The 23,326-nt window shown below is 44.5% G+C and overlaps 1 protein-coding gene across 2 annotated transcripts in view; it reads right to left on the reverse strand.

Moving 5' to 3' along the window:
- Positions 1 to 8,054: 8,054 nt before the first annotated feature.
- atp2b3b (ATPase plasma membrane Ca2+ transporting 3b) overlaps positions 8,055 to 23,326 on the reverse strand; it is a 30,814-nt gene continuing 15,542 nt past the window's right edge. For both annotated transcript variants that reach the window (XM_071918723.2, XM_071918722.2), the window contains 11 exons: positions 23,217 to 23,292; positions 22,857 to 23,015; positions 22,484 to 22,663; positions 21,582 to 21,669; positions 21,389 to 21,495; positions 20,696 to 20,887; positions 19,729 to 19,942; positions 18,870 to 19,081; positions 16,945 to 17,052; positions 16,430 to 16,612; positions 8,055 to 8,585 (listed from right to left, as the gene is read on the reverse strand). In XM_071918723.2, coding sequence (XP_071774824.1) covers positions 8,055 to 8,585; positions 16,430 to 16,612; positions 16,945 to 17,052; positions 18,870 to 19,081; positions 19,729 to 19,942; positions 20,696 to 20,887; positions 21,389 to 21,495; positions 21,582 to 21,669; positions 22,484 to 22,663; positions 22,857 to 23,015; positions 23,217 to 23,292 — 2,050 coding nt within the window. The remainder of the gene's footprint in view (positions 8,586 to 16,429; positions 16,613 to 16,944; positions 17,053 to 18,869; positions 19,082 to 19,728; positions 19,943 to 20,695; positions 20,888 to 21,388; positions 21,496 to 21,581; positions 21,670 to 22,483; positions 22,664 to 22,856; positions 23,016 to 23,216; positions 23,293 to 23,326) is intronic.

Below are 23,326 nucleotides of genomic sequence, written 5' to 3' on the forward strand. Positions count from 1 at the left end.
TCTCCTTCAGAATGTGACACTTGTGGAAGTTAAAGTTAAGACGGTGTTCAGAGTCAGCCAAATTAGTGTTGCTGACGAGTTTAGCAGCCCTAGCCTATACATCGCTGTGACATCACAGGTTAGGAGGCTCTGGTTTCTAGTGTTGGAAGAGCCATGTGCACAGATGCTGCGTGGTTGGTCCCAGACCATTGGAGTAACATGTGAATTCTTAAATCAAGTGGTAGTCCTCTTTCATTTCTTTAATACTACCAATAAATCATAAATAGTGTATCAAGTCCAAGTTGTGAAAACATTTTAATGTTTTACTCAGCTCTTTGTTTTCATTTCCTTTTTACTTGGGAGACATTATGCAGCACCAGTGTTTTAGATGTGGGTCCTCTGCAGTTTTTGCCTTCATAAGAGTTTACACCTCAGATGGGCTCTTCTTTTTTCACCAAGATATATGGTGTCCATTTGGTGCTGACTGGGCATTGCCATAAGCATCCAGTGTATCTGAAAATGTTGCCTAAAGAATGCCATTGTAAGCTGTGATATGACTTCTTGGTGCTTAAAAAAAAATGAAATGGAGATTTCTTTTTTTGGTGATGTCTGTTTTATATGCTACCATGTAGCAACTAATCAAGAAATGACTTCAGATTTTAATAGCATTGTCGTGATTGTTTTCTTCAGTGAATTCAGGAATGTCTAGGCAACTTTTTCAGATACACTGGATGCTGAATCCTTCAGTGATAGCGAAGTTAGGTTCCAGCTGGTCTTGAAATATTGGGTTTTGAGGTATGTTTCAGTCGGGGAGCAAGAGCCCTCCGATTGATATTGATCCATTTGTAATGGCTTGAAATATTTGGGGATTTTACAACGGGGTCAAGGTCATTTGACAAAACTGCAGGAATTTATCACATTTCATGTCATGTTCACGACATTAGATTCTGGTTGTTACCTGTTTTTTTTTTTAACATTCAGTGGATACTTTGCCATAGCAAGGCACAGTAGGGATCACCAAGTTCACCTCCAAACATTTATATCATGGAATTAATGTTTTAATAATAATGGAGTTTTATTTTTGGTGTTGAGTGGGTGTAGACACCCATGATGCCATGTCCAGGTGGAGAGTTTTGCTTCAGTGCTCAGTTTAGGCACCACTTGATTACTAAATTGCAAAACTTTTCACTCCAACTTCAGCATCAAAACACTTAGAAATGTAGGGTTTACTAATGTAGGTTCCCCACTCAAATGATGTGGCTGGCACTTATAAAATATGGTTATGTCCACTTGAAGCCAACAAACCATAAAACTTGCTACAGGTTTAAAAAGAAGCTTGGTGAATCTACTTTAGAAGATGGTATTGTATTGCAATTAATGCAGCACTAATTTTGTTGAACTGTTTGAAATACTCCATGCCCTGAATCCATCATGGGCTAATCAACAAAGGTCCTCAGCTGGACTCAATTATTGCCATATTTTACATAATTTTGACCAGATTTTGTTAGATGTTGAGCATTTTAAGTTTACTTGGGTTGAATTTATTTAGGATTATTTAGGATTATCCGAATGAAAATTTCACTTGGGTCAGGCATAAAGGCCCATGCAAGTCTCCATTGACCATAATGATGCCAATGTGATGTAACTGTCCAACTCACTAGATGAGTTATGTTGTCTTTTGGCCCATGGCTGCCATGCTGTCTGGCAGAGGACTCGGAGGCTTCAAGTCCGGCTCGAGACGGCTGCTACAGGAAAGTACAGTCTCCGCAAGCATTAAACACACAGGCTGTCACTAACATGCCTGTAATACATTGCTACATATCAAATATGACCATTATCAACTGAACTACCACAAAAACACTGAAATGAACTGAAACATGAGAAACAAGCTATAGAAGGTTTAGGAGAATCCAATTTCCTCACTGTGTAACACCATTTACAAAAAAGTAATCCCATTGTAAAGTTTGGAATGGTACTATACACATATGATATAAACTAAATCCATATAGGAATATTAAAATTATACATAAGAGATGAAAAGACAAGCGCATTAAGGTCACTACAAACGTCCTCAGAAGTCCCTCTAAGGTGAGATAGAAATGTATGGATGAGACTTCGTTATGAAGTGGCCAGCAGCGCTTTCTGAAGCAGGAGGATGAATGAACAGTACCGGACCTGGATATGGAAGGAGTGGATAATAATGCTCATGTAGGAAACGAGCAATTAGATTTACGTCTATTCATTTGGTTTAGGCTATACAGTTGCCCATAATGCCACAAGCCTATTTGTGACAAAAGCATATTCACAACACAATAAGCAACAAAAAGCTGTGACGTTTTCCTTAACAAACATGCGGATTTGCTTGAGCTTATATTTGATTATCGCTAGTTGTAGTGGGGTGGCCTGTAAAGGATTTCTCCTTACATTGCTTCCTTCTGCAATATCTGGCAACTTTACCTGGAACACGGCCACCTTCAGGATAGGCTGCGAAACAGAAGCTTGTAAATACGTTTTTTAGTCTCTTATTTAAGATTGTAATCAGACACATGGCTTCCCGATAGATTATGAGTGTTTTATGTTCAACTTTAGCAGTGTAGCCACACTGCCCTCTGCTGTTGAAGTTGGTCGTTAGCAGTTTCAGAAGGATAAAATAAACTCTCCTTGGTGCAGCCTTGCACCAGTGTGAACAAACAACACAGAGCCACACAGACTTTGTCAAAGTTATTATTGTAGAATACTTTGATGTATTTTTTCTTTCATACAGACAAAAGGTGTTGGACTTATTCCCATTAAATTCTCTTAGATTTCCATACAGTTTTAGTCTACAGTATACAGGTGTGTTCTTCCTCATATATAGATATTTATTCGCTTAAATAACAGGCAGGTAACTCTTTAATATATTCAATAGTCTTTATATTATTTTTTTCTTCTTTTTTTTTTTTGGTCTTTTTTCATTTCAGCACAGTTAAGGCTGCATTTTCTGTCTGCGGAACAGCACTGCAATGTGCAAGAAGGGGGACCATTCCACACACAATATTTACAACAGTATGTATAATGAATAATGTAAAACCTTAATTTCTTCCCGTCGTGACATGGCAGTAAAATACTTGGAGCAGATCTAAAAGAGCAGCCTAAACAACGCACGCCACGGATGCGCTGCACTTCTGCAGTCTCTAGCTCTGCGTCACCCTCCAGTTCTCCATCCTCCCTGGGTCCCCTCTTTGTCCAGTCCTGTAGATCATAATGAGGTACACTTTGTATCTCCTGGTCTCTATTTACAGAGTGGTGTCTCTGGTCTTAAGAGAGACTAAGCTTCTCCACACCTCTGCACACTTCAGGGGCTGTTCAGTGGACAGAAAACACAGCCCTCAGAATATGCTCAGGAGAATGTGCAACTGTCTTTTTTTTTTTTTTTTTTCCATCAGTGGGAGCACCGGTGGAGAAAATCAATAATAATAATAATAATAATAATCATAATATACAAGCGCTTCCATTTTGTTGTTCCTCTCTTTACAAAAAGCAATAGGATTAAAAGAAAGAAAGAAACATCAAAAAAATAAATAAAAGTGTAACAGGAACTTAGTACCTGTAAATCAAAGATGCACATGTGCACATTTGGGCGATCTGTACAGTAGTGGTGCAGTTGTACAATAATCAGTGGGCTTGCTGCAAGCACTAACCACCTGTCTAATCACCTGTCTAACTGACCACCTGTCTGACTGACCACCTGTCTGACTGACCTGTATAACTACCTGTCTAACTGACCACCTGTCTGACTGACCTGTATAACTACCTGTCTCACTGACAAACTGTCTAACTGACCACCTGTCTGACTGACCTGTATAACTACCTGTCTCACTGACCACCTGTCTGACTGACCTGTATAACTACCTGTCTCACTGACAAACTGTCTAACTGACCACCTGTCTGACTGACCTGTATAACTACCTGTCTCACTGACAAACTGTCTAACTGACCACCTGTCTCACTGACCTGTATAACTACCTGTCTCACTGACCACCTGTCTGACTGACCTGTATAACTACCTGTCTCACTGACCACCTGTCTGACTGACCTGTATAACTACCTGTCTCACTGACCACCTGTCTGACTGACCTGTATAACTACCTGTCTCACTGACCACCTGTCTAACTGACCACCTGTCTGACTGACCTGTATAACTACCTGTCTCACTGACCACCTGTCTAACTGACCACCTGTCTAACTGACCACCTGTCTGACTGACCTGTATAACTACCTGTCTCACTGACAAACTCTCTAACTGACCACCTGTCTGACTGACCTGTATAACTACCTGTCTCACTGACCACCTGTCTCACTGACCTGTATAACTACCTGTCTCACTGACCACCTGTCTAACTGACCACCTGTCTGACTGACCTGTATAACTACCTGTCTCACTGACAAACTCTCTAACTGACCACCTGTCTGACTGACCTGTATAACTACCTGTCTCACTGACCACCTGTCTCACTGACCTGTATAACTACCTGTCTCACTGACCACCTGTCTGACTGACCTGTATAACTACCTGTCTCACTGACCACCTGTCTCACTGACCTGTACAACTACCTGTCTCACTGACAAACTCTCTAACTGACCACCTGTCTCACTGACCTGTACAACTACCTGTCTCACTGACAAACTCTCTAACTGACCACCTGTCTCACTGACCTGTACAACTACCTGTCTCACTGACAAACTCTCTAACTGACCACCTGTCTCACTGACCTGTATAACTACCTGTCTAAAATGATCACCCGTCTAACTGACTGACCTGTATCCCTTTACTTCCAGCTGTTTGCAGCAAGCCCACACAGTTTCTCCAGGAACTGTTTTTCTAGTTTATAACTTTGATAGTAAATATATTATAATATATTCTTTTTCACATTGTGTTTTCCCTCCTGTGAAATTGGCTCACAACATCATGATGTAACGTGGCTGGACAGATGGACAGAGATGGCTGGAACTGGACAGTCGAATTTACACCATTGTAGATTATCTGCCTGTTGGTGTGTGTGTGTGTGTGTGTGTGTGTGTGTGTGTGTATGCGTGTGTGTTTTGTAGACTGTAGAAAGCATTGATAGAGCTGTGCTAAGAGGTGCTGAAATAGAATAGATCAGGTTAGACTGAGAACAGGATATGGGTGTGTTTGTGTGTGTGTGTGTGTGTGTGTCAGAGAGAGGAGAGCGCAGATGTGGAGAGATCATAGCACACAGTAGTGACAGTAGCCTAAATGATTTACCAACACATAAAGAGTGACATTAATGATACCAAATGCATGCTTCAAAACAGACAGACCAATACAATGCCGCCACCCACCTGCCCTCTGACAGGCCGGTTTTGGGCGGCGGCGATGATGATGGGCATTCAAGAAGACAGAGTTCTATACAGGTAAGGGTGTTTCCCAGAGAGCCCCGCGCGCATCCAGAAATAGAACTAGCAGGACAGACATGTTTCTCTCGCCGTATTTGCATGTATTGAACGTCCGTGTTGTACATTTTGTCTAATTCTATGTCTGGGTACAGCTGTTGACATGGCAGTCTGTTGCATATTGTCTGCCCCTGCCTCGCTCTGGTGGTGGGACCCGTCGATAACTCGGGGATTTCGGGCTCGTCGGGAGATAACTGAAGGAGGGGAGGGAGGGGGAGAGGGGAGCGGGAGGGGGGCAGCGGTGGGGGGGAGGGGGGGGGCTCCGAGGTTGCATTGCATTGCAGTCACGCTCCGAGGCAAGATGACGTCAGCGGTTCGCCCACACCTAGTGCAACATGGGATACAGGAGGGCACTCTCACACCCAGTCTGGAATGTGATGAGGTCATTTGGAATGTTGTATGTTCCATGGAATGTTGAGGTGGAATAGGCGAGATGTGGGTGGAATGTAATGTCATGAACGCTACGCCCGCTGTCGTATGGGCGGCTATCAACATGTTCTCTGTGACTGTTTCGCTGGGACCTGCTGCTCATGCAATATGTGTTGCCCTGTTATTTTGGACGGCTCCAAGATAATACGGCATCTTAAGGTTCCCAATCAGCAAACTGTACACCATAGTGAAGGGGAATGCACAGTATTTGCTGAAATAATGAAACAAGGACATGACACACAAGCTTTCACTGGCCAGATTGCTGATCTGAGTGGGCTTTGAGCCTGATGGCCGGAGCAAAGACTGGCCACTGAAGGGGATCGTTGACATAATCAGACATGGGTCTGATTGCTGAAGTGGTCGGTTGCTTCTCAACAGTGTACAGTGATTCCTTCTCCTTCAAAATGGCTGGACTGAACAGGTGAAACGAAACAGAATCTCTGTCGCCTTATATCCACAATACACACGGAGATGAGTAGAGGACAACGCTACGCGATGGAGACGACCCGATGGCGCGTGAGCAGGAGCGGGCGGACGTGTGAGTGAGTGCATGTCAGTCTTAAAGGGCCATCGCCTGTGCATTGTGTGATTGATGCCATTTAAAGGGTTAATGCTTCACAAGCATTCAGCTTTTAAACCAACTGAAAGACGCCGACACACCCAACGACGAGACCAGAAGAGAGACGGACGAGAGAAAGGGAGCTGAGGAAAAAGATTTCGAAACGACGACCGGACCGAGGAACAGCAAGAGAGAAGATGATGGAGCGAGTAACAGAGAGATAAGAAGACTGGAAGAGGGACGCGTCTCGGGCTCGTCCCAGGTGAAGTCCATAAACGGTAATCATACATACTCAGTTCATCGACGTGGTGGGAGGCTGCAAATTAAGTTAGCACTGTATGGGGTGAGTGTATGTATACAGGTGCACACCACAGAGTCAAATCAATATCAGGTCCCGCCCACTGCATCATGTCAGAGCCGGGCAGGTGGGATTACAGGTAACAGGTCATGTGGACTCATGGGGCGGCATTCAAGGATTGGCTGGGTTGGAGAAAGAACAGTGATGGCCATGAATTGTTCTGTGTTGTCGCTTCCCAGACATTGAAATTATATATATATATCTATATATATATTTTCCCCCTCCTTTTCTTGTTTTTTTTGCAGCCATTCTATTATTTAATTACTATTAGGTTTAAATGAACAGTATCCTTGTTTGCAATTTCTGTTTTTGTTATGTTTTTTGTCAGTTTTTTTCAGAAGAGACAAGACAATACACGTACACACATAGAAAGAGAGAAAGAGAGAGGAATGAAACCTAAAAAAAATTTAACAGATTAAAAAAATTATTGTTTGATGTAAAAGTTTTTGCATGAGAGCAGAGAGAAAAAAGATGAATAAACAAATGTCAAAGAAAGAAATGAATGAGCACCAATAAATAGAGAAATAAATCAAATCAATAAATAAATGGAAATTACTGAACTGTAGTTAAAGCTTTAACAAAGCGTCAGTTATATCGCAAGCAAAGTAGTGATTTCAAAGTGGCTGTCGATCATAACCAGATAAATGATGATGATGATGACAATGGTGTCACGGCAGGTAGGTCGGTGGGTAGGGAGTGACACGAACGCTAATGATGAACACCAATAGAAACAGAGTGAGTCAGCCCCCATAGCCACACGGCCCTGTTCTGCTGATGCATTGTGGGATGTGTAGTTTTGACCCGACGGTGCCCGTTCCCTTCCCTCCCCACCCCACCGTTGCTCCAACAACCGCAGCCAGAGCAGATCTGTGCGTGTATGACGAGTGTGTGTGTGAGAGGTCAGGGTGGGCTGGGTGGGAGGGACGTCGTTTTGGAGGGGAGGAGGCGGTAGAGAGGTGGTGGGCTCGGGGAGGTCGGATGGGTGGGGGGGTGGGGGGGAGTGGGGGGTCAGACTGAGAGGGCCGGAGCAAGGGCAAAGGGAGGGAAAGTCGCAATGTTCTCAGGGAGTTGTCAACCATTGTCCACTCCCTCCTGCACCTCCCTCATCCTTCGCTCCCTCCTCCTCGCTTGTTATAAGGGAGATCGGATATGATGAAAATGTCTTCTGTGTGTCCTCAGCCCTCTCTTCCCCTCTCCTCCCCTCCCCATGACTCCGTTCCCCTTCTCCTCTGCCCCCCTCCCCTCCCCCCCTCTCTCCCACCCCCTGCAGCTCAGTTATAAGGAGGTCTCCACGCAGTAGAGATGGGCCAGGTGAGGGGGAGAGGGAAAGGGAGAGGGTTTCGCCAGCCTGTCCCTGCCATGATGGTTGTGGTGGTGTTGGTGGTGGTGATAGTGGTGGGGGTTCCGGTTGCTAGGAGTTACTGCGGTGCTGCTGTTTCTGTTGCCGTGGGCGACCGTTGAACTGATGCTGCTGCTGCTGCTGCTGCTGCTGTTGTTGTTGTTGTTCCTGTTGCAAGGGGTCACCGGGAGGCTGTACTGGCGGTAGGGTCGGGTGGGGCGGGTGCGGGCCGGGGGCTGGGGCTGGGTGGGAGGGGGCGGCGGCTTGCGGAGGGCCGGGTGCAGGTGCTGGTATCTGCTGAGCTCCGATTCGTCGTCCACGTCGGTGTCGTCGATCAGCGGGATGTTGTGGATGAGGTCATTGATGAGGAACTCCGGGTGGGCCATGAAGTTGTGGATGGAGTTTCGGGATTCCGGTTTCTCCCGGCCCTCGTACAGCGAACTACGGAACGCTTTCACCACTCGCATCTGCCGGACAGGAGGGAGGACGAGGGAGAGAGTACAAGAAAGAAAGAAGAGAAAGTGAGACGGAAGAAAGGGAGAGAGGGAGGCAAGGGAAACCCAGAGACAGACAGACGCGTCCTCCGGCAGACAGACAGACTAACTGACAGACAGATGGACACTCAGGGCCAGGTGGCTACAGGCAGAGTTTATACCAACAACTCCTCTCAAGGTAGCTTCCTGACTCCCAAAGGTCACATTGGTGAGCAGTATTCCTGATAGGGAATCCTGATAGGACTGATAGGTACAGTCATTGTGCAGACTAGAGCTTTAGTTATACAAACATTGAGTCAGAGCTGCTCTGGACGCAGAAATAATCGTATTGGTTGAGTTAAACCTCAAAGAGCCACAGTTTTTGGGAGCGGAAGTTGGCTAACTGGCAAACTTTAATGGCAAAGACGGAACTCTGAAACACAGATTATGTGTTCTGGACACGGCTAATGTGAAGATTACATTCCTCCACCACAAAGGGATTATGTGACAATAGCACGTATTGGGCATGCCACTTTAACCTGTTTGTCATATGAGAAGGTTAGCTAATGGTTACGTTTAGGCAACTAAAACAACTTGGTGAAGGTTAGGGTTAGGTTTAGGCAGCTAAAACTTTGGTTAAGGTTAGAGTAAGGCTTTGGTCATGGTTACATGAGAAACGCCTTCTCTACAAATGAAACTTCACTCACAGTAGGAAACTTCTTGGTATGACCAGGGTCGCCAGAGTTGTAGGCAAGTATATACACCCATCCACCACTCTGCGCTATTTCAATATCAAAGTGCTGCCTGTTTCTAGTCATGTCTCTTTCATGTAATCCTTTCGTGATGGGGAAATACATTTTTGGAGCACATATTTGCATTTTAAGACATTATTACGAAATTTTGGAAGACTCAATCTGCAATCACCTTAACCTTGATAACACAAATAAGATGAGCAAATATCTCGACTAATACACTATTAAGCAAGCGTCCACCTGATCCTGTGTGTCTCTTAAAGACAAGAGTGAAAAGAAAATCAATGAGCAAACTGTTCCAAAATGAGTTGGCTAATGACACATGTTTTTTGTCAGTTCCCACACGATCAACCAGACCAAACAAGACGAGAGCATTCAGGAGCCACCATCACAAAGACCACAGAAGCTGCAGACCATCCGCATCATACACACGTGGCATGTGTGTGTGTGTGTGTGTGTGTGTGTGCTAGAGGGGGAGGAGGGGGGGTGATATGAGTGGGAAAAACACTCAAACACGCATACATTAGCACACTGGAACACACGCATGCACACACACAGATGTGGATGGTTGTTAGACACAGATGAAGAAGAAGCATGGAGGGTGAGTGTGTTAGTTTAATGTACAATGAAAAAGAAATCAGCAAGAACCTATAGCAGTGACCACACACACACACACACACACACACACACACACGCACACGAACATACATGCAGCAGTGGTCGTAACTGGGAGTGAACCAATGGATGAGCTGTTTCCACATCATGTGACTTGGAGGTTGACGTCCACATGCATTGTCAAGCTGTCATTCATGGGTGCTGATTATTCAAGAAAGCTAGTTCATAAGTACAAACACACATACATCCAGACAGTGAGTCAGCCAGTCAGCCACTCCACACACACACACACGCACACGCAAAATGTACTGCAGCCATGCAGCAGTGAGAGAGACAAAGGAGAGACAGGAAGATTGTAATGATGATGATGATGCTGATGAAGTTGCTGCAGGATAAAAAAAAAAAAACAAGTCTTGCAAAACAGAAAAGTGACATCACAGAGAATCAGCAGGTTAGAACAGTGTGTGATTGGTTAGATTATTAGAAACAGAAGGTGATTGGTTTAAAGGTTGGAGCGCAACGCAGGCGTCAGCCCTGTCACACACAGAGAGGCAGCCAGGTCATGCTGAATCAGATCTTTGTCACTTACGTGCTCTCTCTCTCTCTCTCACACACACACACACACACACACACACTCCAGAGTGAGGTCTATGAGTGCACTTCAAGGTATATTATGCAGTGTATGGTGTATGCGTGCGTCAACACATTCTTTTGCCACGGCAGTCAGTCCATGCACCCTTCCCCCAAGCCCAAACAGAGGAAAAGAAGCAGCATGAGCTCAAAAAGAAACAGAAACAATCCAGTGCAAACAGACACACTGACAGGCACGAGCAGACAGAGCCGTACATAGAGACAGTTTGGCCACATGAGATCAACAGAGAAGCATTATGTCAACTGCAACACCGATCGGAATCCAAATTGTGGTTATGAATGGATGAATGGTCAGGCAGCAGAATGGGGCCCGGTGCTGCAGTTGGCCAAACTAGGAGGAGAGTCTCTATATATGACTCTGGCATACAGGACAGACAGACAGACAGACGGACAGAGAGACAAACAGATAGACAGACAGACAGACAGACAGACAGACGGTCAAGCAGTAGGTTCAGTGCTTATCTGTTTTTCCAAAGAGCCTGTCAGACAGTAGAAAAACACCTCATGCAGCCTGAGAAGGTTTCAGAATGTTACTTGCTCACTTCGTCAGCGCTTGGTTTGTTTTCATTTTGTCTCCGTGGAAAGAGTAAACTTTCGAGTATATAACGCCCACGGTGTGACCAGAGAGGCCTGTAGGCCAGGGCACTGCTGAGTTACTTATTTCTCTCACCCACTCTCTCTCTCTCTCTCTCTTGCTTTTTCTCGCTCTCTCTCTCTCTCTCTCCCTGCCGGCTCTTTCAGCAGTGCTTGATGGAAAAACGTGATGGTTAAAGAACGAGAAGGAAATAGGCGCTGGGAGGTAGAGGCTGCTGTGTGCAAAACAAATGCTGATGAGAAGAAACGGCAACAGAAACACAGGGAGAAGCTGTGAGGTAGATGACTGGTTAATGGCTCCCGTTTCCCGCCGTGCGGCCCAACACTGAGTAGCACCCACCCTAGATAGCTGTGGCTGAAGCTTTGAAGATGGCCGCACTCCAATCCATAGCATTATCTGAACAAATTTTCCTCAATTCATTGCATACCCTCTTCATGCCTCCTATTCACATCATGTATAAGGAGTAGAAACTGAGGGAGAAGGATGAAATCTTCTTTTTGAATATGAGTGTGAGCAAAGAATTGAGGAACTGAGGATGGATTTGAGATTCAACCCATAAAGCCTTTCTACTTCCCCTCCATCCCTCCTGACCAAAGCAAACTCTCTATATCCATCTCTGTCCTGAATCCCACCCAAGTCTAGCACCTGTGAAACCTTCCATGTATGTGTGGGTAAATGAAACTAGGAAGCCCAGTCTGAAATGAAAACAAACTGGATCCATCGATCGGTCCAAATGATCCAGAGGCATCGCTAGGGCCCAGCACAGCTCAGGTGGACGAAAGCAACGTTATATGGAACATATACACTTACTTGTTTAGTGATATTTCTATCAAATATTATATTTATTATTTGAGTTTTCTCTAGGCTCTTTCCTTACCAAATGATGACAGATTTGGCTGTAAGAATCAGGGAGGTGATGGTGTCCACGTCAGAACTACGCACACCATACTGCAATGGGGCACAGTGCCAAGTGTGGGGGCTGTGTCTGCTTTGCAATGAACTCTGGGTAGTGGAGTTCAGTAATGACCTTGAGGCTCTCTGCAGCCGAGCAGCATGGGAGGGGGAGAGGTCAGTTTGCCTTGGTAACACACTTGATCACTTCCTCAAACTAGACCAGGGTCAAACAGCAGTTGCAAGTAATTTGTAGCATTTGTTTGTTGCTGGGAGTACCAGAGGGGTGGGGTTTGCCACATAGAAGCATACAATAAGTAGGTGAGCAGAGAGTTGAGGCAATCATAGGAAGTACTTGACAGTCTGGTAGACTTTTCTGTGACTGAAAGTTTATTTGACATGTGAATTCTCCTCATGTGTAAACCCCACCCATCTGATTCCTGAAGTTTAAAGCAAATGCAAATAATTATTTGCAAATTTCATTTGACCCAGGGCTGCCTCCAAACCACATGAAGTGATTAAGAAAAGCAAACCTGGGGTACATTCAATTCCAAGTTAAATGCTTGCTCCTTCACATTCCCAGGAACTGAACCACAAGAGGATGACTTAGGGTCAAAATGCAAGTATGTGTCATGCTACTGTTGAGTAACAGATTTGGACACGACAAGCCCTTCAAATCAAGGGAAAAGAATAGAAAAAGCAAGCAATGAACTTGAAACTAAAAGCACCCCTGTTGAGTGGCGGCACCTGAACCCTTTTCCAATACTTTGACAATACATCCCTCCTTCCACACCTTCTTCAGATGAGCTATGTTACCTTTTATTCTCCCCTTCCATCAGTCAGCTAATGCTGCAGATTACGTCAAAGCTCGGGCTCCCCTGAATATAAGCAATTGTGCTATAAGTGATGGAGAGAAGGATGTGTTTCCAAAGTATTTAACCAAAGCCCAGGTAACTCCTAGTGTCTATAGAGGATGGAAACAGCCAACAATATGGTGTCAGCAGCGCCGACGTGAGCCTCTCTCTGTAACTACACCTACTGGTGATGAAGCAAAGTGGGGAGGAAGGCAGGGTGGAAGGAAGGAAGGAAGGAAGGAAGGGAGCAAGGAAGGTAAGGAGAAGCAACTGAGGAGGAACCGTGAGTAGACTGATGAGACGAGCAAATGAAGAGACAGCACAAACACACACATGCATGCACACACAGGCACACGCACACATACACAAGCATACAAGCACAGGTGCGCGCACGTACACATACACATACACAGATGCACTCGCACGCCGACAGAGGAAACACAGAACACACAGAAACCAATCTACGGCTCAGCAAGTCCACGTGCACGCACGCAAACACACACTCGCACACACAGACGCACGCAGAACTGACATACAAAGAAATAAAGTTAAAACATGAGGGATGGACGCTACCCTACTAAGGAGATGGAAGGATGACAGTAAAAAGAGGGATGAGGAAAAGGACAAAGAAAGACACAAATAAATAGAATTAGAAAATAAAATGAAGAGAAACCGACTAAAGAAATCTTATCAGTATGCTACACAAGAGCCTGTATTTAGATCTGGTAGAATCTAAATACCTCTAAAGTGTCTACAAAAGAACAACTCTACTTATGAAGAACAATTATAACACATTTCAGAGAATATTTCTGTTGACTTGAAGCAAACGGGGAACCTGTAATACCTCACAAATATGGAGGAAAGAGGAGAGAGTGACAACCGTGATGGAGAGAGAGAGAGAGCGAGAGAGAGAGAAAGAAACAGACATGAGAGGGAGAAATCAGTACGTTTGGAGACATCAGGGAGGAGCGAGCCAAACTTGTGACATCAGAGCTGGAAATACTGTTACAGAAAAAAAAAAAAAAAAACAGTTGACAACAATGGCAGCACTGAACTAAAAGGAGAGGAACAGAAGGAAGTGAGAAAGAAGGCTAGAGCGATAGAGGAAGAGGACACTTTACAGGTAACAGTCTTGGAAACAGCAGTGCATTACGGGGCTTTTATACTCGAAGGTTTACAGTTTAACGGAGAACTGCAGAAGCCATGTGAAAGCCATTTGGTCATGAGTATGCATTCTGTAGCATAGTGGGAATCAAATCATAGTGTTTTCTAAATAGAAACTATAGAACTGTTAGCGCTACAGCAGTACTATAATCACAGGTTGCTTATTAAATAATCACACCACTCCTTCACATTTCTGAGTTGGAGATAAATGTCAACCACAGTAACCACGCTTGACCTCATTCACAGACAGGAGATAACACACAGTGCAGGAAGAGCCGCCATTTTCTTTCTGAACTTCGGGCTGCGTCCAAATTCTCTACCCATGCTTTCTTAGAGCAAATCAAGCTCTTTTCAATGCTCAAGTCCCCTCAAATCACCTTCTTTCATTTCATTCAACTTTGGAAACCCCAAATAGTTTCAAGGTGTAAGTGAAAACTATCTCCGTGCTGCTCCTCTCCTGTCAGGACACTGGCCTCTCAGGCAGAAAGAGAACGGCGAGCCGACCTCCCGCACCAACCGACACAGAACAACAAAACAAGACTCTGGGACTGGGACTGGACTGGAATGGGACCAGACCAGACCAGACCAGACCAGAATAGACCGGGACACAGCCGGTCGGGACTGGGTGCTGTTTGAAAAGGGAGAGTAGAGAAGAGAGGAGACAATGCACACACACGAGCAGCGAGCGAGCCGGAGGGAACACAACCATAGAGAGTAATACTGCAGTCCACGTGCCGTGCAGCAGTGTGCGTGTGTGTGTGTGTGTGTGTCTATGAAAGTGTGTGTGTGAGAGAGAGGAAGTGAGTGACTGACTGCATGCGTGAATGTATGCGTGTATGTGTGTGTGTGTGTGTGTATGTGTGTACGTGCGTTCGGCGGACTCACTCCCGGGGGCTGGGCTGGTATTGGCTGTTGCGGTGGAGAGAGCTACGTGAGAGGGGGTAGAGATAGTGTTTACGTCGTGGAGCTGACTGAGCACAGAGGAGCGCCGTCTCACCGCTCCCTGAAACGAACCGCTTCGCTTGAACGTGCTCACTACCTCCATCTGTAGGACAGAGACAAAACAGCAACACTCAGTGAGGGTAGGAAAAGCCCGGTCTGGGTGTGTGTGTGTGTGTGTGTGTGTGTGTGTGTTTTTCATGGCACAGTAGAAAGGACTCTGAAACAGCATCCAAACCCCCTATGATGGAAGATGTTCTTTTCTTTCTGGATGTTACTGACTTCAGAATTGTATAAATAATGGGAGTGTAAATAAATATGTACAAAATAGAAAAAGTGAAGAGATTTGACAGTGTAATGAATGTGTATGTGTGTGTGTATGTGTGTGTGTGTGTGTGTGTATGTGTGTGTCTGTCCACACACTCAGACCAAACCCTCTTAATGAAAAATTGACCACTTTACGCAAAGATAGGCACTTAAGCAGAGAGTCTGGACTGCCTCTTTAACCCTGCTAGGAGGCTGTTAGTAGATAGTGATCACCCTTAATGTTCATGTTGATGTTTTGTTGTTTTGCTGACTTAATGTCCGTGCTGCAGACACTCTCACATAAAGCAGTGTGAGAATCGATCAATTAAAGTAATCAAGCAAGTCAACAGCCTGTCTACTTAGCCTGGCTTGTATGTGTAAACACAACCACGCACACACGCGTGCAGCTGAGCACGCACAGCCGAACACACACACACACACACACACACACACTCTCACACAATAGTCTCTCACACTACTTTACGAGTGTCTAAAATACACTTCCAGCAACAGAGTTAAAGAAAGCCATTTCAAGACATTTGAGCAGAACAGAAAAGTTAGCTGTGCTGGAGAGAAAAACTTGAATCATTATGTTTGGCACAAGTTGGAGGAACAGGACAGAAAGAAGGAGAGAGATTGACTTTTGAAGAGCAAGAAGAAAGGAGGCAAAATACCTTGACTTATCTACTATGGCATATCTGTCAAAGAGGAATCACGATGAAATGCAAAACAGTTTTTAGTGATGAACTACACAGTATTGCAGCAGATTGAAGGCCCAATATGTGTGTAAAGGCCATAATGTACTGGCAATTTATTTGGGCAGTGTTGCTATGCAATTCAGTAACAATACTGGCATTATTATTCTGACATTGTCACTGGTTTTGATGTTTCTGCACATTCCCCATCTACTTATAAATCACCTTAAACAAACTGCGTGTGTACCATGACCATGTGAAGCCTCTGATTGATAGGACTGCTGGTTGAGCTGTAGTGGTATCTGGACACCTTTGGGTGTATCTAACTGAGAGTGTTTGGGTCATGGTTTGTGTTGGTGGTCCAATCCAACAGTACCTGGGTCTGGATGCGGTTGAGGCCTCTGAACCAGAGGATCTGTCCGCGGCGCAGCTCTCTCTCAGCGCAGTCAATCTCCTCCTCGTCCTCCGCCATCTCCTCCCCTTCCTCCTCCCCGGGCTCCAGGCCCAGCCCCGCCTCCTTCAGGCATGGCAACCGCTCCGTCGGCACCGTGGCGATCAGCTGTCGCCCAGGTAACACACATGGAAACACTAGTCATTTGACCAGCAGACGCTATTGTACCGTTTTACTGGGAAGTTGTGTCTTCCTCCAATTATATAGTATGTCCATCCAAAAGTGTACTTTTACAAGTTGGATCAGATAATACCAGATCATTTAAATTGTCAATTTCAGAACAGATTGAATATAATATAATAGAATAGAATTATCTAGGTCAGTGTGAAAATGTTTCCTTGGCTTCATCTCAGGGGAAAAGCTATAGTGTGTGTAAAGCAGGCCTGTCAGCCCACACAAGCTCGGTGTGGTTTGACTCAGCAGCTTGAAGAGCTACTCACCTGCCCCCAGAGCAACTCTCCAACTCCCACAAACAGACACCAGAGCCACTGCTCCACGTTGAGAGGGGCACAGCTGAAGGGCTTCCCTCCCCACTGCACGATCACGACCTACAGCAGAAACACAGAGAGGGGGGGGGTTACTGTCGCACCGAGAAACACGACGTCAGGGGAGAAAATCATCACTGCGCCATCTATTCCTGCTGTATCGATCGCAATCTGTACTGTAAAAACAAAACCACCGGGATGCGTCATCAGTGAACACCTCTCCCTTCTACTCTATCACGACCTGAAATAGGAAATACAAGATGTTATCACTGTAACGCCGATCCCTGCTGCATCTAAAACAATCTACAGGAGAGGCGCATTATCACAGGCAGACATTTTTTATCTATTACGATCTATAGATACAGAGTATTTATGGGTACAGCTAACTCATTACCAATGTTACCAGTCTCTCTTAATGCCTGTTCGCATTATAAAGACATTACTTCTTTAAGTCTGGTCACAATATGCAGAATTTGGCATGGCATGGCAACATAAAATGTTTTAATATAATATAAAAATGTTATATTATGTGTATCCATACTAGAACCATTACAGGATAACATGATGCCCATATCCCTTTTTGCTATCTATTGCGTCTACTGCAGTCTCCACTGGAAAGGCAGCACACTGAAATGTCACAAATTAGTGTTATGAAGCGTTATTTGTGTAACTTCCTACAGGGGAAATACTAAGCTGGGAACAAATGACGTCAGCCACAGTAAGCATTGCAACTTCCACTCTAACTCATTTGACACTCCGTACAAATGATTGATTGAATTTGTTTGACAAGTTCATGTTTAGGAATAAGAAGAGTTCCAATATAATAAGCACAATCCTGAGGCTTGTTTTCACTGTGGTTCTTTAAACCCGGACCGCAGTGACAAAAATCTCTACAGTACACAAGGTCTGTTTGCTTGTGGTTGTAGGGACAGCATTTTAAACAGTAACATGATCATTTACACCAGGAACAAGGCTTATCAGAGTCAGTATCATCGTAACACTATACTGCACAGTCATAACTTTCATTGGGAGTATGATATAGTGTATCACGTACTGTAATAATATCCTACAGAGAGGGCAGATCAATCTTTCTTACTGATCTCTCTCTCTCTCTCTATTCCACCTCTCAGGCTGCCTCCACTCATCTGTCATCTCTCCCTTTTTAAATCCCTCTGAACTGTATCTTTCCACTCTCTTCCCTCGCTCTCTCACTCCAAAATCACCCATCCCCCTTTAGCTCTCTCTATTCTCTCGCTTCTCCCTCCAGTACCACAGAGCAAGAAAGAGAGAATATCCCTCTTCTTCTCTCTATCCCCATCTCTAACTCTGCCTCGGCTGTTCTCTGTTTGCTTGCCTCTGTGTTTGTGTGCTGACAATTCCCTCTTCAATGCAAACCTCTTCTGTATTCACTGTGAGTAGAATCAGCAAACATCCCTTACATACTGTGGTTGAGATGGTAAAGTTTTGAATCTTGAATCTCCTCATTGTTCATTCTTATGTGCACAGCAAAGGTCCCTAGTACCATAGGACAGAAAATGGGGTTGGAGAGTGATGTATGCTGATAGCAGCAGGACAATATGACTATCAACTAGCTCTGTGCAATTCCCTTCTCTTCTTTTCAAGACCTGGAAATGATCATGACATTCATTTTCTATACTTTTCCCAGACACTTTCCAGATCTGCGTCATAACCCAAACTACAGAAGGTGGTGAAAACAGCCTAGGCCATCAGCAAAACACAGTTTCCATCAGTAGACGACATTCATGCTATGTGTTGCTTTAGAAATACAGTCACCATAATCACCAAAATCACTGAGTAACAGCCACTTTTCTCTTTTCTCCCTCTCCGCTTTCCAACCTCCCTTTCGCCTTTCATCTTACCTGCACGGCGAAGGTCCCCAGAACGATGGAGCAGAAGATGGGGTTGCCGAATATGCCGTCAAACACGTTTCTCTCTCCGTGGATCTTGCGCGCGTTGATCTCGTTGAAAAGCTGCATGAGCACGAAGGTGTTGAAGATGATGGTGTAGTGCTCGGACGGAGGGGAGTGGAGCGGAGCGTTGCGGCCGCTGTCGATGTTGAAGATGCGCTCGCCTGGAGGGATGGAGCGATTTTAGGGAGGGAGGAAGAGGAGTGGAGGAAGAGGAGGAAAGAGCGGATGAGAGGTTGGAGAAAGTGAGAGAATCTGCTGTGTTCTTCAGTGGGTGCGCTGTTTGTGTGTTTGATCTGCTGCAGGACAAAGAGGCCTCTGAACAAAGTAGTCACTCAAGTGCTTTCAGGTGTTTGTGTGTGTGTGTGTGTGTGTGTGTGTGAGTGTGTGAGTGTGTGTGTGGGTGCACATCAGTGTTTCCCCCTGAATATTTTCTTGATAAGATGGAAAGGACTCTGCATCTAAACCAGCTAAATCCACGCTAAATCTATTTATTGGTACAGATACAAATACTATTCCACACTATTTCAGTGGTAAGGGAAACACTAGCCTAGTATGTGTGTGTGTGTGTGTGTTTCCCCCTAAATATTTTCTTGACTGGGAAATGGAAATGACTCTGCACTCCCTAAACAGCATCTAAACCTACTAAATCCAGACTGAAACTATCCATTGAAACCAATATCAATGATACAAATAGTATTTCATGGTATTTCAATGGTAGGTGAAACTTCATGCCTGCTGCTCTGTGTGTGTGTGTGTGTGTGTGGGTGTGTGTGTGCGTGTGTGTGTGTGTGTGTGTGTGTGTCTATACCTATGAACAGCAGGGTGAAGATGATGACCAGCTGGTAGACTCCGTGGCCCAGGATGTTCTTCATCATGGTCAGGGATATGAGCGGGTTGTTTCGGCCGTAGGGTTTCCGTAGCAACAGGTCCTCGGTGGGGGGCTCGGTGGCCAGGGCCAGAGAGGCGAACGTGTCCATGATCAGATTCACCCATAACATCTGCACCGCCTTCAGTGGAGAATCCTGCAGAGAGAGAGAGAGAGAGAGAGAGAGAGAGGAGGGATGGAATAAGACATAGTGATGGTTAGTGATGTTTGTGGTTTCAGTCATGAATGGTTTTCTGGTGGCAGGGTATCAGTGTGTCAGTGTGTATGTAAAGTTTAGACTGAAAACAAGAGGTGATCGATCGGACATTTGCTACCAGGACTTTGAAGCGACCTGGCTGAAACGCTTAGTCTGAATATCACCTTTTAAATCACCTCTTAAAACTCACTTTTATAGATTTGCTTTTATGTAATGCTCTTTTATTAACTGACCCTGACCTCCCTTTTTATGTTTTACTTTTATGTTTCTTGCTCTGCTGTCTTGTTTTGCAGTTTTAAAGTTTTTTATAACTACATTGATGTTATTATAATTATTATTATTATTATTATTATTATTATTATTATTATTAACAGTTACAAAAAGCTTTACACATGAGTAAATAAAAACCAAATATTATAATATAATTTAAAAAGTGAACAAACCAATAATAATAATAATAATAATAACAAAAATAGCAACAACAACAATAATAACGACAAAAATAATAATAATAATATGCAAGTGGATATTCCTTGTGAATCATGCATAGGAGAGTGTAGGCATATATGTGTGTCCACGTGTGTCAGTATGCGTCTGCATGTGCGTATGCATGAAAAGCCATCATACTTCCACTTTATACAACTTAACACGTGTCAGCATGTGTCTGCATGTTTCACAGTGCTATCCGTCTACCTGAGTGATGCAGGCCCCGGTGAAGGCCACGATGACGGCCACCACGTTGACAGTGAGCTGGAACTGCAGGAACTTGGAGATGCTGTCGTAGACGTTTCGGCCCCACATCACCGCCTTGACGATGCTGCTGAAGTTATCGTCAGTCAGGATGATGTCGGACGCCTCTTTAGCCACGTCTGTCCCCGCAATACCCTGACAGAGATGAGACAGAGAGAGAGAGAGAGAGAGAGAGAGAGAGAGAGAATCAGGACAGGATTCATAGAAGTATTCCGGCATTAAAACTATTTGCAAGTGCTACTGTCTCAATATTGCGTTGGCCTAGCTCCAAGTCTTACCACTTAGACTGCGTGAGAGTCTATTCAAAAAAGAGTTTCATTCCAAAATGAGATGTCCAACATTAGAAAAGCTAGACTCCTACTCTTACAAATGTTTGTTGGCTAGAAGACAAAATTCACCATGGAATATCACTTAAGTTATTAGTTATTTTAATACCTTTAGAGAGAATATGCATATTTGAGTGTTTTGGAGCAATGAGTATCGATGAGCAATTTTTCTCCAAAATGGATATATAGTGTTTTGGAATGAAACCAGCTGATGCTTTCTGAGATGATTACAACACATTAATGAGTAAGACAGAAGGATTTTATCAATAAAGAACACTAATAGTGCATAATATTTCAAACAGGGAGTTACCATGGCAAAGCCCACATCAGCCTTCTTCAGAGCTGGCCCGTCATTGGTTCCATCTCCTGTTACCGCGACAACCTGCCTCTGTTCTATGACGGTGCTGTCGATGATGCCTGGACACAGTCGAGAAAAAGAGGTTGTAAAGTGTGTCTGTGTGTGTGTGTGTGCGTGTTTGGGTTAGTAAAACGCCGTGACTCACCTTTGACCAGTGTGTGTTTGTCGGTTGGCGAGGAGCGAGCCAACACACGGAGTTTGGGCCAGATCTTGTCGATACGTTCCTGTTCGATCTGTCGGTCAAACAGAGAAAGAGGGCTTAGAGAACCTCGTGACTGTTCGCTGCTTTCACTAGATGTCACTGTTGATCAAGAGGCTTAGGCACACCCAGCGGTACGCAGGTGTGGCGGAGAGAAAAGGATCAAAGACCTGCACAGAAAAGAGCCTTCCATATACTGCTCTCTTGCATATATAATGAATTTAAACCAGCCTCACTCTTGTCTAGAATGAAAATTTACACAGAGCACAAAGCACATTACACAGAGTATAAAATGTGAATTTAAACGCACTGCACTCTTGGATATAATGTGAATTTAAATTCACAGTCCATGCAAGAGTGCAGCCATCCATCCTATTAAGCATTCAGCAGAGTTCAAATGATGATGCAAAATAGGTTAACTGAAAGCAACCTCTGTACAAATGTTTCCTTTGATAGTGTCTGCTACTTAAAGTGGACAGATGTGAATAATACAAGAATACAAGTAGGCTTGAGTATTTCATTTATTCAAAGATAGATGTGTCAGCATTTACTAATACACAGGATCTGATGTAAATATGCTTGTGCTATTCAGGTTAAATGCCTGCATAGAAAGCTGGCTTGGATATTAGAGGAAAGGAGGGGCTAGATGAGAGCAGCTATGTCACTGGGGTTATCAAGTGGGCTCCTCCCATAACAGATGTCTCGCTGAATTAGGTTCATATTTAGTTCATTTTGATTTAGTCCAGCAACATGAAAACATCCTACGATTACATAAAGAACTATTTTTTTTAACACTATAGAAATATGCATGTTTACTCATCACTCATACGCTTGCGACCCCAACTCACATCTCCTTTCTCGTTCCTGATTCGTCGGTTGAAGTCTTTGCCCTCTAGACAGATGAAGTCATCCCCAGGGTGGATGATGCCACATTTAGCAGCGATGGCCCTGGCTGTGTTAATGTTGTCACCAGTCACCATCCGCACCGTGATGCCCGCACGCTGGCACTTACGGATGGCATCCGGCACCTGGAGGGACAGACACATTTGTTTGCACCAAAACTTAACTTGACATCCATTTTTAAATCCAGATTAGCAGATTATTGTGTATTGTTGATCACACTAACGCACTGAATTAGGTGCTAACTAAGGAACTAAAAACTAAAGACACACACACACACACACAGACACACACACACACACACACACCACCCTGCCCTACCTCAGGCCGTACAGGGTCCTCAATCCCAACCACAGTGATGCAGGTCAACTCAGTCACTATTTCTGCCTCGTTGTCCCATTCTGGCTCCGGCTTGCCTGGCAGGTCACGGAACGCAATGCAGATGGTCCTCAACCCCTCACATGCCATTGGTTCAATCACCTATCAATCAATCATCATCAAAACTTCATCAAAACAAAATCTCATCACCCATCATACTACAGTCTGCTTAACTACTTAGGGACTCGTACTCTTATTACACTTGTGCTGTATGTAAAAATATAGTTTACATTCAAATCTTTGAAGTATACAAACTGGATTAAGGCAATTAAAAGTATTTAATATTTTATTTCAGCGGCTCACCTGTTTGACCATCTCATCTCTGTCACGTGGGCGGAAAGTGCGAGGTTCGCCGTTGGCATCCATGATGTAGGAACACCTGGAGAGAGACGAAGGACAGAGATGGAGCCACA

Source organism: Centroberyx gerrardi, chromosome 14, assembly GCF_048128805.1.
Source record: "Centroberyx gerrardi isolate f3 chromosome 14, fCenGer3.hap1.cur.20231027, whole genome shotgun sequence".
In the NCBI taxonomy this organism is placed as follows: domain Eukaryota; kingdom Metazoa; phylum Chordata; class Actinopteri; order Beryciformes; family Berycidae; genus Centroberyx; species Centroberyx gerrardi.